The sequence below is a fragment of the Euwallacea similis genome, chromosome 14 (genome assembly GCF_039881205.1).
Source record: "Euwallacea similis isolate ESF13 chromosome 14, ESF131.1, whole genome shotgun sequence".
NCBI lineage: Eukaryota > Metazoa > Arthropoda > Insecta > Coleoptera > Curculionidae > Euwallacea > Euwallacea similis.
Genome location: NC_089622.1, coordinates 979024 through 992423, shown reverse-complemented (window position 1 = coordinate 992423; position 13400 = coordinate 979024). Strand labels below are relative to the sequence as shown.

General features: G+C 34.5%; 3 protein-coding genes across 5 annotated transcripts in view; 2 read left to right on the top strand and 1 right to left on the bottom strand.

Annotated features, from left to right (window-relative positions):
* Nucleotides 1–2571, top strand: part of LOC136413505 (protein phosphatase 1 regulatory subunit 14B) — a 34289-nt gene extending 31718 nt beyond the window's left edge. For both annotated transcript variants that reach the window (XM_066397096.1, XM_066397097.1), the window contains exons 4-6: nt 188–286; nt 963–1004; nt 1060–2571. In XM_066397096.1, the coding sequence (XP_066253193.1) occupies nt 188–286; nt 963–1004; nt 1060–1101 (183 nt within the window). In that variant the 3' untranslated portion in view covers nt 1102–2571. The remainder of the gene's footprint in view (nt 1–187; nt 287–962; nt 1005–1059) is intronic.
* A 921-nt stretch (nt 2572–3492) lies between these two features.
* On the top strand, nt 3493–4796 carry mge (translocase of outer mitochondrial membrane 22 homolog mge). Its single transcript, XM_066397085.1, has 3 exons — nt 3493–3769; nt 4218–4454; nt 4513–4796. The coding sequence occupies exons 1-3, from the start codon at nt 3608–3610 to the stop codon at nt 4585–4587; spliced, it is 474 nt and encodes a 157-aa protein (XP_066253182.1). The 5' UTR covers nt 3493–3607; the 3' UTR covers nt 4588–4796.
* A 2114-nt stretch (nt 4797–6910) lies between these two features.
* fliI (FLII actin remodeling protein) lies at nt 6911–13365 on the bottom strand. 2 transcript variants are annotated; one of them, XM_066397253.1, is made up of 22 exons: nt 13138–13365; nt 12652–12833; nt 12313–12480; nt 11886–12262; nt 11610–11832; nt 11310–11551; nt 11160–11254; nt 11024–11094; nt 10722–10968; nt 10488–10673; nt 10304–10418; nt 9951–10150; nt 9724–9896; nt 9498–9624; nt 9290–9441; nt 9053–9177; nt 8765–8964; nt 8496–8707; nt 8278–8441; nt 8070–8221; nt 7867–7980; nt 6911–7550 (listed from the first exon to the last, which is right to left on the bottom strand). In XM_066397253.1, the coding sequence occupies exons 1-22, from the start codon at nt 13201–13203 to the stop codon at nt 7416–7418; spliced, it is 3726 nt and encodes a 1241-aa protein (XP_066253350.1). In that variant the 5' UTR covers nt 13204–13365; the 3' UTR covers nt 6911–7415. The 2 variants fall into 2 exon arrangements, with proteins under 2 accessions (XP_066253350.1, XP_066253351.1); XM_066397254.1 differs by having other exon boundaries at nt 12652–12830.
* Between the last annotated feature and the right edge of the window lie 35 nt (nt 13366–13400).

Below are 13400 nucleotides of genomic sequence, written 5' to 3'. Positions count from 1 at the left end.
TGCAGTAGAGAACATTGAAGGAAACTGAAATGTTTTACACGGCGGTGTCGATTATGTGTCTTTATAAGTAACTGCTGAATAATTATTATTTGTAGTTTTTAATATTATTGCCCCATGTTGAATTAATGTATAATGTAACGCCAGCGTCATTATGCTGAATTTTTAATCGAAAACCTTCTTGTTCCAGAATAAAATAGAAGATAGTGTAAGCAATGAAGAAGTCGAGGTTGACATAGACGAACTCTTGGATATGGACAGTGATGAACTGAGGCGGAGGCATTTACAGGTAAAATATTACACAACACCAAAACGAAGCAGTAGCCCAAAAATTGAGATTCTCTGTGAATTACTATTGGCTGCTCGGATCTTTGAAGCCAATTTGTAATTTAACAAACCGAAGGGAACGCTCGTAAAGTGTGAAATTTAATTGCACATGAAACCCCAACACATTCACTTCATTGAGTTTCGCAGACAGACCAGGGGTTGCTCATGAATATTATATCAGTATTGGGTATATTAACTCTCTTAATGCCGAGGGAATATATTTACTGAATATTGTAATTTTCATGTAAACAGAGAGCGGAACAATGATCCTTTCTCTCAAAGTCAACTGGACTTTTTTCCTTTAGGGGCCTTGGAACTAATGTTGACTGACCTAGTGGACTTCAAGAGCGAATAAAAACTACTTACTATTGTTAAAATAGCTGAAAATTTTTTTTTTTTTCGGAAACCCCCGTAAGCAATTATTGTTCTTTGGGATTTTAATTAGGAACATTGATTTTCACTATCTGAAAAGCAGATCCGGACTGGGCAACAACTAAAGGTATTTTAAAGGTATAATTTCGAAGTGAATGTATTTTGACGCACTTTTAAGATGTTATTATTTTTGTTAACGCGAGGTTAAGAAAAAACCTCCATCAACTATGATGTTACCACTGTGCTATAATAGTTTTTTGTTACAGAACCTTCTAGTTAACGCCAAAGGCTCACAAAACGATGTTAAGGTGAATATCACACAGAAGATACTTCTTCGTATACAATATTACCTCTCTCTTCTAGAATTTCATCAATGACCTCCTAGAAAAAGCCAAGACTCTCTAAGATAAGCAAAGTGCCAATTCAGGTTCCAGTACTTTTAAATTTAATAAGAACGCGATGGTCGAGTCGTTGGTAGCTGTTTTCGAATGGTCTTATACTAAGGCTATATTATACATTATAGATTGTGACTTTTGTTAATATAATTTTACTCTTCGCTTTAGTGCGACGATCGAATAATTATTATATTATGCTGATGTATGAATCATATGATAACTTTGCACAACTGACCTAAATGATATTGCGATTGTTGTTATTTAACTTAAGCAGACTATTCCATCCTAATAAAAAACAGTTTTTCGGGTCGTAGTAACGTGTGTCGTATAAAGTAGACATTTGTTACTTTTTCTCCGTGTAGTTGTGTATTGAAAGACCGTTTTAATTTCGTGTTTTGCAACTTAATGTTGCTGCATAATGCTGGGTAGGTATACTTGTTGTAAGCTTTAATGTGTGGTATTAAAATAGAACGTCTCAGGTGAGCTTTAAAAACATATTAACCCAGTGCATTCATAAAAAGTCTTGTTAAGCTCGATTTAAGAGGGGCACTAATGAGAGTCTTCCTGATGACTAACGTCACGACGTGTGTGGAACACCATGTCATCCATATGGGTCTCCTAACTGCATAACAAAGTAATTATTGTATGTTTGATCACCCTGTAGGTACCTAAGCAAACTATTATTGTTGCGCTCGGTGCTCCGTTCATAGAGCCGACTTGAAGCATGCTCTCTCAGGGCAATTCGCCATAATCCACTTCTGACTTTCGTTTTCTTAGGTACTATACTAAAGCAGTTTCCAGTACGTCCATTAATATCGAAATTTTCATATCAATATCATTTATCATACTACTTAGTAGAACTGACATGTTAGGCATTGTTCTCAATAATCTTACTATCTGACAAACATACGTATCGTTAACATCACCATTAGAATCATCCATATCAGTGATTAAATTTTGATAGTCTCATACTAAATTTTATTATGTGCCTCTATTGATTCCAGGCAATGTGCAAAGCATAGGCATATTCATTAATTGTTGACCGTTGCTTATGAGCCTCTTCTGTTCGCTCACAAAGTGAGAGTAGGTTTTATTGTAATAATTTGTAAAAATTCATTACAATCCCCACAATAACGTGCGAACTCATCATTCACATTTATGAGTTAAAAGTTCACCCCCTGCACTTAATTCGGTCGCATTTAACCTATACATTTTGGGGGCTCTTGGAGCGCTCCCCACGTGCTACTTCGTAGCTTTCTTGATAGGTTCCTAATACTCTAACCCGAAGGTATAAAGTTGCGTCATCGAAAATAACACTGAGGAGTAAAAGTACCTTTAACATGCGCACATTACTGTTAATTTATAAGATCATGCAATTTGTTTGTGATCTCCATTGTATAATCATGTCTATAATAACGTAAATTTATATAGTTACAACCGTAGAATATAGAACTTTTAATAAATAGCGACGTATTGTATACATTTTGTTGTTTTATTGCCGTACCATGTCCCATTTATAGTCGAAAGGGGGTAAGTGCTCATTTTCAAAACTCATTCTGTTCTTTCATGGTTCAAAGGGAACGTATAAACTTTTTTTACTTAGGTCACTTACTTTTAGATCAATGCGACGCGTAAGGGCCCCCGTCGACTGCAGCCTAAACCATCCCACAAGAACGATTCGGATTCGAAATTTTTTTGGTGCACATGAACCATCGATGCAGATATCTAGCATGGGAATGCGGCCATGGGTTTTTCATAAAACTCCGCAAATCACAATAGTTCAGTTGAATTGTCTGTAGCACTTTTTAATTATCTGGAATGTTCAGTAAGTTTTGGTAAATTCAATGGTTCTAAAAATTGATTGGTGGATGCGCCAGGCTAGCTATACTTTCCCCACCCAACCAAAGAGGGCGCTGGGCTTAAAAATGAATAGGGAGGGCTGTATTTCTGGTTGCATATACATTACGTTAAAAATTCAAATTATTGAAATTTTTAATTAAAAACAAATCACACAAACTTTTCAACTCGTAGATAACTATATGCCACATTTTTTATAACAATTAATTAACTAAACTTTACTTGATAATCAAAATCCAATTTCTAATACCTTTTCCCGTGTCTGTCAATTCAAATTTAAGTTGAAATTCCAGACAGCTTTCTCCAATTTTCCTTCAACTGACCATTCCATTCTCAAGTTAATTTGAGCGAAATTAAACTAAACAATTTAATAAACGTAAGTAAATCACTCTATTTTTAACATTTTCTCCAATAATTTTAACACTTGCCACCAACATTTATAAATCCTCATATCACGGGGCACATGCGCATATTTTATCCCGAATGCTTCAAATTGTCGATTTGGATCTAAAGTTAGGTTAGGATATTGGGGGTCCTAAAAAGTCATTTCACTTTCTTCCGATCCGAACTCGAAATTATTTAAAGCACGTAAATAATTTAGACATTACAGCAAGTTGTCCGAATAAAACACGGTTTAATTAACGTTATTAAATTGTCTTATGGCCCCAGTGGAAGATCACGACAGTGGCATGGAGTCTCAAGAAGGTTCTCAGTCAGTGGATCCTGATTTGGAGAAGGAATCCAGCAAAGATGAAGGCTCCGATAAAGGACAATCAACCACAAAACAACTTGCAATTGAGAACGGAGATGAAGATGATGAAGTAAGTAGAAATTATTTAAAAATCAGATTTGTTACATGTGCATGAGCAGACTATGATCAGCCTTGTATTTAAGAACAAACCTATATCTGAGGTGAAGCTCTGATCAATTTTAATTTATTAGAGACTTATCCACACAAAAGCATCAAGAAGCAAAACCGGTGTTGGAATATGTTTCTAGAAAGTCTTTAATGAACAATACTGTCCTTCTAGCATTTATATCACTAAAATAAAAATGTTTTAAGGATAGTTCAGACTTTGTATATACTTTATTTCCCATATCTATAAGAAATATAGTTCAATAAAGTCAACACTGAATGTTGCTTCTATGTAGATAAGACTTAAGATATCAAATGATATTGAAAGTAACTTTTCAAGCTACAAGGGTGAAACGTTTTAAATAGAACCATAGAACTATTGAAAATTACTGGAATTTTTAACATGTTTTCAGCCTGATGAAACTTTAGCAGAACGTTTGTGGGGTCTTACAGAAATGTTTCCTGAATCAGTCAGGAATATTACTCACTCAACTGTGGTCAATACAAAATTAGGAATTTGTAAAGCTTATGGTTTCTCACGAAGTGCGGCTTGGATCATATTCAGCACATCAATCATTCTCTTTGCCCCTGTTATTTTTGAAGTTGAGAGAGCAAATATGGAGGAAATGCAAAGAAATCAACAAAAACAGGTGAATGAAGTGAAGAAAGAAATCATAAAAGAAATTAAATGCATTTTTATTGTTTTAGCTGCTTCTCGGACCAAATACTGCGATTTCAGGAGGTGTTCCACCTCCATTGTTGCCCCCTGTAAGCCATCAATAGAGCTCAGCTAAAAGTTGAGATGAAAAATTTTAGCTTTAGTCTTTGTATTGGTTACTGTAAATGGATTGTAAATTATTTGTTACTGCTGAATTTATATATATTCTGTAGTCATTTTGAAGTTCTTCTCTTGTGCATTTTTCCTTGAGGTGTGCTCTGACATGAGCTGGTACCTGTGAATTTTTAGGTAAATATATAAGACTTCAAATTAGGGTGTTGAGTTTTAATTTAATGCTTTGTTTTAAGTAATAATATATAAAACAAATAAATACTGAAAAAGCAAAAAAAAATAAAAGAAAGTAACCTTTATTTCTTTAACTAAATCTATGTATGCTGATAGGATAAAATGTAAGAAAATTCACGACGCTTCACTAGTTTTCCAAATTTCTTTAACTGAATATAATAAGGAGCAAAGATCATTATGATTTTCTGCTGAAAAATCTTCATTACTGAATATGATGAAATCAGAGGCATGAACTTCTTTTTGGTTTGTACAAAGACCCCGTACCTGCAAGAAAGTGAATTAGTACTACTTAACTCAAAACCACCTAATTGTGTCAATGAATTGGAAACAATGAATGCAAGACCTGCACTGAGGGTACCAAAATTTTGTTAATTACATTTTTGAACATATTAAAGGACAACTCTTTTTTCCAACAGCATCTACAGTTAATATAAAGTGAACCCGGTGTCAAGAACTCAAGTGCAACAAAAATGGATGATTTTAAAAAATAAGCAAATACATATTTAAAATTTTCTCTCATCTACGAAAGTAGGTGACCTTAAGAATAAAAGTCGTGACAAATTCATAATATATCAAAGTTTGACAGACACATAATTTAGTAACTGTTGTATTCATACCTCAACCCATCCACTAACATGAGCATTTATTCTTTGGGGAGTAGTGATTCTCACTTGCATTCCATCCGTAGTCAAAATATGGAAAAATTCGCCAGATTGGTCCACAGAGGTAACTTTTCCAATAATGGAGATATTTTTGTTTACAAAATTTGGCATCAGCTTCCCGTTTACGATATCCCTTAGGTTATTCTTACTTTCTTGCATTGTGATTTGAGGAGCGCCTTCTTTAAATTCTTTAAAATAACTTTAGAGGTATTTTCTTGCAAATTATGTATAAACGTAAAATACAATTTAAAAAGATTTTTTATAATTTTTTCAGCGCCAAAACCTTTCGTTATTTGAAATTTAACCTCAAAATTTCTCTGCTAAAAACATTGTCAAAAATCATTCAATTATCAAGAACACGGACGTCGTCAATCAAGCAAAAAGAAAAAGACAAACAGCGAATTCCAGGGACTCAGACAGAGATGGCATTCTTTCTCAAGTTCGTAACAATCAAATATTAAACATGGCCACTGGAATACAGTACATCAATGGATACAATCCGTTGTAAATCCGGAACAAAACCGTTGCTTTTACTAAAATTGCAAAATTCCAAACTGTTATAACATTTCAGAGAATATGAGAAAGAGTGATTAAATCGTAGAATCACCCAAAGAAAAACACAAAAACAATCTTGAACTAAACGTTTTTGGTTTCTTGTTTGTATACCAGCGGCCATTTACGCCTGAAATTCATGAAAAGAGGTTTGTTGGTGTGAAATTAGGTTAGGATAAAATTACTAATGAAAGAAATAAATTAAATAATATGAATGTATTGACCTATTAAATTATCTTTAATAAATAATTAAACCAACATTAGATTTACAAATGGCCCTATCACGAGTTTTCCCTATTACGCAACTAGCACGATTTGAGATTAGAGGAGTGGGCATAACGGGCTCACAACTGAACACCTCAAAATCTGTAAGAACTGCATATACAACCAAACATGGAATTATATTAGAGGAGCCCCAAAAAACTCGGTTTGGTATCTTGAAGGTAAGCTTCTGTCACAACGAAATATCAAATAAAGTTTTGCCTGAGATTATATATAAAGGAGAGTTGCATTCTCACTGATCATCCATTGAAGACACCATAAATAACTTAAAGCCAGGAGTGTAGATTTACATAAAACGTAAGAGAATACATTGCAAGCACGTACTGGCTAAGCAACCTAAAATGGATGTAATGGTTTTAATAATAAACATAGATTTTTTAGAAGCTTTTTATGTTTAATTTTTTCCTTTTCCATGGATTATAAGCATATTTCAGTATCTATAATGTTAATGTTTAATTATGCAATGTGAGTACCACCTAGTGGGGAAACTTCATATCCACATATTTTCTTCACATGGTGGTGACTATTCTGTATAAAAATAGTGAGAAAAAATAAAAAATATTAGGCATTTTGTCTAAATTTTCTAGGTTCTTTTGACAGTTGCTGTTGGGCTATTCATTGGGGCTGCAATCAGCAAAAATATAGCTAATTTTCTAGAAGAAAATGACTTGTTTGTGCCAGCTGATGATGACGATGACGACGACTAATGTTGTACAGCTTACGGCTTTAGGTGCTTAGAAACATTTTTAAATTATGAAACTGTTATGGATAGACGACGCTTTAAAAAGGTATTAGTTTTATTTCTGTTTGTGTGATATTTTTTCCTTTTCATTATGCCAATGCTTTTACAATAAAATAATTTAATATTTTACTTGTGTTTTTTTGTTTACTGAAACAAAATGCATAATTTAAAGACAGTATTAATCAACAAATTAAATTAATATATTAATATAAATAATTATAAAAAACTTTTGAAGAGTGATAGTATTTCATAATAATACGCGTAAATAAATATTAAATAATATGTAATCAAGCAATCAAATAATAAGTAGTTATGGCTTAAGACGCTGTCAAAACGTAATATAATATTTTTATTCTGGAGGTCTTTTGTGTGGGCCCCAGCCATGGAAACATTTAGTGAAACGCCTAGATTCTTTGTTCTTTATTGTCAGAAACAACTGTCTTGGTCTGTCTGGTTGCTTCACCCTCATATGTTGAATGTAAACCTAAAATATGTGAAAATACAAAACTTTCGGTTTTATTAAAAGTACTATGGAATAACTGATTGTTTAACTTCTATATCTTGTGGCTTGGGATCATATGCAAGATACAATAAATAATATGGTTAATGCAATAAATTATTGCGAAACGTTGACTAGTTTAAAAAAAAGCTTTTAATTTCTTCCCCACAACCCTTCCAATTCAAATTAGAATCTAATTTTAAAACAAAATAAATTTATTAAAAGTACCAAAGCTCATTGTTACAATAAAATTGCCTTTTTAAAATAAATCTGCAAGTGATGGATAAACTAAGCAACTTACTTGAGCAGATTTATATGAGAGTTTAATTTCAACCTCGCTGCATTTGGGTCCCAACCATAGGAATACTTGTTGGCCGTTATCGAGAATCATTATGTCGTCATCGGCCAAATCATCCTGAAAATATGAAATAATCTTATTTATGTCCAAAGTTTCAATTCGACAATATATTTTCATAATAATTAATATATAGGCCGAGAGCTTACCTGACAAAAATCGGAACACTTCTCCGAAACCACATAGTAACCCTTCTCGTTCGAACAACGAAACAGCCTGGTATACTGCATAAATGTGGCATCACTATCATATGGTTTTCTACCGTTCAATCCGAGCCAGAAGAAGTTGTCAGGTTCTTCACCTGAAGTGCGAAATTAAACCTTTTTGTTGTTTCCACACTTATAATCACAACGGCACCTTCTGATATAACTTGAAGAGTCACCCAAGGACTGTTAAACATTTCTTCGGCAATATCTTGGACTAATCTCGCCTCATCCGCGTCAGATTTTGCTCCAACCCACACATAAACAATCCCAGAATCTGGATTATCGTCTTGTTCAAATGGCACTTTGAGTATGTAACTGAAAAACATGTATTGTGCGTTTTAAAAATAAATAAAGTAGGATTAGACTTACCAGAACGCAGAATTCAGCAATGACGCATCTGGATTGATTTGCACCAATCTCGTATACAAGGCACTACCATTAGATCGCAAATGGTAAAACTCCACCGCGTTTTTTTCCTTCACTTTGCGCTTACCTTGATGAATGATGAATTTGCGCTTAAAATGGGCCATAAATTTCATGTTTTCTTGCTGCTGATGCGTCCTTACGACCTCCAAATTCTCCTAAAAATTACAGAACTCCAAACCCAATAGTAATTATTGTAATGATTATATTCTTACATCGAAGACAGCTTTAAATTTCTTTTGTAAAGTGAACGTGAAAGTCAACCAGCCCATATTTGAGGCTTCCCTGCCTTGCCAGAAATATACGACTACTTGTATATCGTCCGCGTCTTCTGTATCTGCGCGAACATCTTCGTCGTCTAATGGAACCCAATAACGACAAAGAAATACATAGCAGTCTTTCGAATAAAAGTGGCCTACGAGAGGGAAAATAGTAATTGTTACGAGGTGAAAAAATTTAGCAGCAGCTTAGTTACAAGCATTAAAATTCTGAAATGAACTAACCAATTTCGTCTTCAGCTAGCCTCACGAACTTCTTTTCCTCCAAAACGAATGCTTCCATGCTTTCCAGGTCTTCGTTCCACTCGTCCATTAGTTGCTGGGCTTCATTTAACGGCATTAAAGGTTGTCTGAAAGAAAGAATACTTTTGTAGTTTCGGAAATTCCAGTGGTCTTAGGAGATTTTTATATCTACATGAGGAAAGTATTCTACCTAATTAATTTGTTGCGTATTACTCATACCTGGGAGTGAATAGAGCAGTCAAGTCAGCTTTAGTTTCTTGTTTTTTCGCCCACTTAGTGAGATCAGCTCCGGTTTTCTGAACAGATTCCGCAGTCCTTGTAAAGTCCACTGCGATAACTTCATCCCATCCTGAAAATTTACACTTGAAAATCTAAAAAAAAAGAAGAAACATGTAGCAATAATTAATTTTCCAAAGAGAAATTTTACTTGTGGTTCCGTGCCTTCTCTAACCCTTGTTACAAGTGCATGGTCAGGTCTATCAATCATATTAAACAGCTCTTCGGAGAGTTTTACTGCAGCAGCGTTGACCAGACGAGTCGACTTCTTTCCAATCCTGCGCAAATATAAAACATTACATCACAAGGGCTAAATTCTTAACTTTGGAACATTTGAAACCTGAAGTAAATTCTGACTTTTTGGCTATAAATCTTACCAAACAAATACATCCAAATAACAGTCCAAAATATAGACATTCTTGCTGATTAAAAGTGTGTTAACTAGCTTTGCATGTGGAACCTCCACTTGTGGCAGTTCCAAGTATCCCATCCCCAATTGCACTTTGTAGAGCCTTGGAGGAACTGGGGTGAAATCAGGGTCTACATGTTCCTATTTTTTTTGGTGTTCAAAAGAAGGTTGTTAGTTATATTAAAAATTCCTCACTTTAACAACTTCCTGAGGTAATACATCTTCAGGCAGACCTAAAGTGTCCCAGAATTCTTTGCTTTCGTCCCCGACAGTTTCCGTGATTATTTCGGCTTTGTTTTTTCGCTCATTTTTATTTATTTTTTCGCACATTAATCGGGCTTTAGACTTTAGGGTATTTTTCGCTTTCTTACCGTTCCAAATAAATATGTTCATTCCTAAAAATAAAACTGAGAATAAGACACCATTTCACTGGTATTACATAATATATACAAAACACTTAAGAAATGTTATGGAAAATATGTGGATTACTAACAAACTTAGTTAAAACCAATGAGGTATTGGTGATTTTATTATAAAGAGTTCATTACCTTTGTCTAAAATGAAAACGAAATGTGGATCTAGTGAATATGGACTAATTGAAACAGGCTCCAAATGAATAGAAGGCCCCGCTCCGTGAATTCTGTATAACCTTGTTTCAAACGTCTGGGAAATAAAAGGCGAAACACCTCAGAATAACACGACAAATACTTTTAATGGAAAGGAATAACTTACCATATTCTCTACGGTATAGAAGCCACTACATGTTCTCCCCCCTTGAATATACGTAATTTGCGTATCAAACAAATTGAGAAACTCATCAGACTCGTCTCCCTGCTCTTCTCGAATGGTCCTACATTGCGCCCCCAAGTAATTCCTCAAATTCACAGCGTGAATTGCGGAACATGCCTTTTTGTCCAACTGTAAAAGACTTATTTAAACAACGGTAGATAAAAAATGAAGTCTTACAGAGGCTTTCTCCCCGATCCAAAAATAAATCTCCCAATTTAAACAGTAATTTTCGTCTACCGTGGTCTTGAGAACGATGTAACAGTCGCCCTCATAAAATTTACCATACGCTACTTCATCGATTCGATTCGGCAGGAAATTTTCGATCTCCCAAATTGTTAAACCCGCTACCTGCCCTGCATCCGATTCGAAGAACTCGGAGTAATCTAGAGGAGGCTTCTCTAATGCTTCGTCCCAACGTTTCGGTCTGAAATGGTAAATTTTCAAAAGAAAAATTAATGAGAAAACTTTATTTTTGGTACTTTAAAGATTCAACTTTGGCCTCCTCCTCTTGAAGAATCATGCTTTTCTCCTCGGCGATATCCTTCATTCCCTAATGTAATAAAGAAACCAGAAATGAAATTTCCAGAGCTTTTCCATATAAATTTGCAGTCTTACCTTCAAAATTTTCGCTTGATCCTGATCGGCCTCCTCATGGTCTCTTCTCCCTCTCCTAAGCCTCATTTTCCTTGCAATCGGATCTTTACTAGGATCTAACAAAACATATAAGCGCTTTCAATATTTTAATACGCAATTTCACACACTTACTTTGGGCAGGGGCAGGTGTGGGCACACTAGCCCCCGCAAGCCTCAGCTGATTTTGCAACGAAAAATCTATGTTATAGAACTCAATTCCCGCCCCCCTAGTCATCTCTGTAGATTTTGGAGGCATTATCAAGTCAGGATTATCCTTGAGGTCTAGGGTTACTATATCAGTTAATAGGTGAATTGCATCTGGTAATGTTATCAAACGATTTGAGCTTAGGTTGAGTTTTTTTAGAGAACCACATCTAAAAGATTTTGCGGTTATTAATTGTTATTAGTACTGAGATTGATGTAGCTACTGACCTACATAAACCCTCAGGAATCATTTCCAGCTGATTATGAGCTGCAGAGAAAATTTCTAAGGCGCCTAATTTCCCTATTCCTGAAGGAATACCTTCAAAGTCTAAACTGTTGCAGTTAACATAAAGCCTTCTTAGACATTGGAGCTTGCATAAAGTCCACGGTAAACTTGTCAGTTTGTTATAAGACAGATTTAAAGTTTCAAGTTGTTGCCAAAGCTCTATAGCTACAACCAGCTCAACTCTACTTCCCAAGTTTACAATATGGTAGTGTAAATACCTGAAGACAGCTCAGTAATTTCATTATTGCTCAAATTCAACCTCTTCAAGCTAGGCAACGAATACAAAGCATCAGGTACTTTAGGCAATGCGTTTTCTGCCAAATCCACATCAGTCAAATTCACCAAATTCTCCAAATTACTGGGGAAATTACTCAAATTCCTCTGAGTATTCCTCAGATGCAGCGTTTCCAAGCTGACCAAGCTTGGCAGTTGTCTAAGTTGGAAATGGACCATGGGATTATTGTTTAAGATGAAAGTTTGAAGATTTGCTAGCCGCCTTGTTTGGGGAGGAAGAGTTTCAAGGTTATTATTACTGAGGTTCAAAAATAGGAGATCAGTTAGGTTAATAAAAAGGGAGTTTGGGATGGCATCGATGCTGTAAGTTTATTTAGTTACTTTAATCCTTTTCCATTTTATTATACTTACTGGTTATGGCTAAGATTTAAAACCAAGAGGCTTCGGGCTTTGTCTAGCCCTTCTGGGACTTCTTTCAAATTATTATGACTCAAGTCTAATGTACTCAGCTCTTCTAGATTGAAAAGCTCACAAGGTACTCCTGAATTTTTTACTTTGTTGTGTCTAAGATTGAGTGTTCTGAAAATATACATATACTATATTTAATTTTTTACAAATTTATGTCAATATCAAAAACAAGAGAGGAAGATCAATTTATATTAATATTAAGTATGGATATAACGCAGTCCAGATACTTAGAACTTTTTAAATTATATTCTTCAAATTTACAAGACAATCCTGGCTTATTACCTTAGACAATTGAGTTCTGTTAATTCCCCATGCAACTTTTCTAAGTTGTTTCTTGTTAGTGATAAATGCTCAAGTTTCATTAAGTTTCCCATTTCTTTGGGCACCTCACTGAGGTTAGTACGATCCAATTTCAGCCATTGGACACCAGTCATGTAACCCACTGCATCTGGGAATTTGTCCTTCTAAAGCAAATACATATATTTTTATTCAAATTACACTTAAATTGCTGTTAGTTTAAGATTAGTGATGAATCTGCATGATGATGTAAAAGCGTGACAAAAAACCATCCTTCTGAACAATTTTAGTACGACAAGAAAGAAGATTAAGAGTTAAGTTAAGGGCAGGGGTCTATAATCTAAATTGTCTAGTTTTTTAAGTTTTCAAGGCTAAATTAATTTTTGAATAAACCTGATCTTTAGTGTCGATGAGTATGATTTAGTTTGCAATGATATGTGTTCAAGTAAGCTTAATTTATTAGTAACTTACACTAAAATCGTTTCTTGTAAAATCTATGCCCCTTACAAAGGGCAATACTCCAGTATTGTGAGACATTTTTGTTCTTTTTAGGCACTGCACATTATCTTTAAAATTAGCATTGGGTCCTACTGGTTATATTAGTTCAATCACAGCACAAAATCCTAAAAAATCTAATTTTATTAAAAACATACTAATTACTCCTTGAACATATGAATCTTCAATATTTTGGTTTCTGACGTAATTTTTAGCCCTAACAGCTGATTCTGACATAA

Bases quoted from the DNA above. Each gene is read 5' to 3' on its own strand.
- mge (XM_066397085.1), top strand. From the start codon at position 3,608: ATGGCCCCAGTGGAAGATCACGACAGTGGCATGGAGTCTCAAGAAGGT. The intron at 3,770-4,217 runs GTAAGTAGAAAT...ACATGTTTTCAG, and splicing joins ACGGAGATGAAGATGATGAA to CCTGATGAAACTTTAGCAGA. The intron at 4,455-4,512 runs GTGAATGAAGTG...TTATTGTTTTAG, and splicing joins AAAGAAATCAACAAAAACAG to CTGCTTCTCGGACCAAATAC.
- fliI (XM_066397253.1), bottom strand. From the start codon at position 13,203: ATGTCTCACAATACTGGAGTATTGCCCTTTGTAAGGGGCATAGATTTT. The intron at 9,625-9,723 runs GTAAGATTTATA...ATATTTGCGCAG, and splicing joins TATTTGGATGTATTTGTTTG to GATTGGAAAGAAGTCGACTC. The intron at 8,222-8,277 runs GTGCCGTTGTGA...TTCGCACTTCAG, and splicing joins TCTTCAAGTTATATCAGAAG to GTGAAGAACCTGACAACTTC.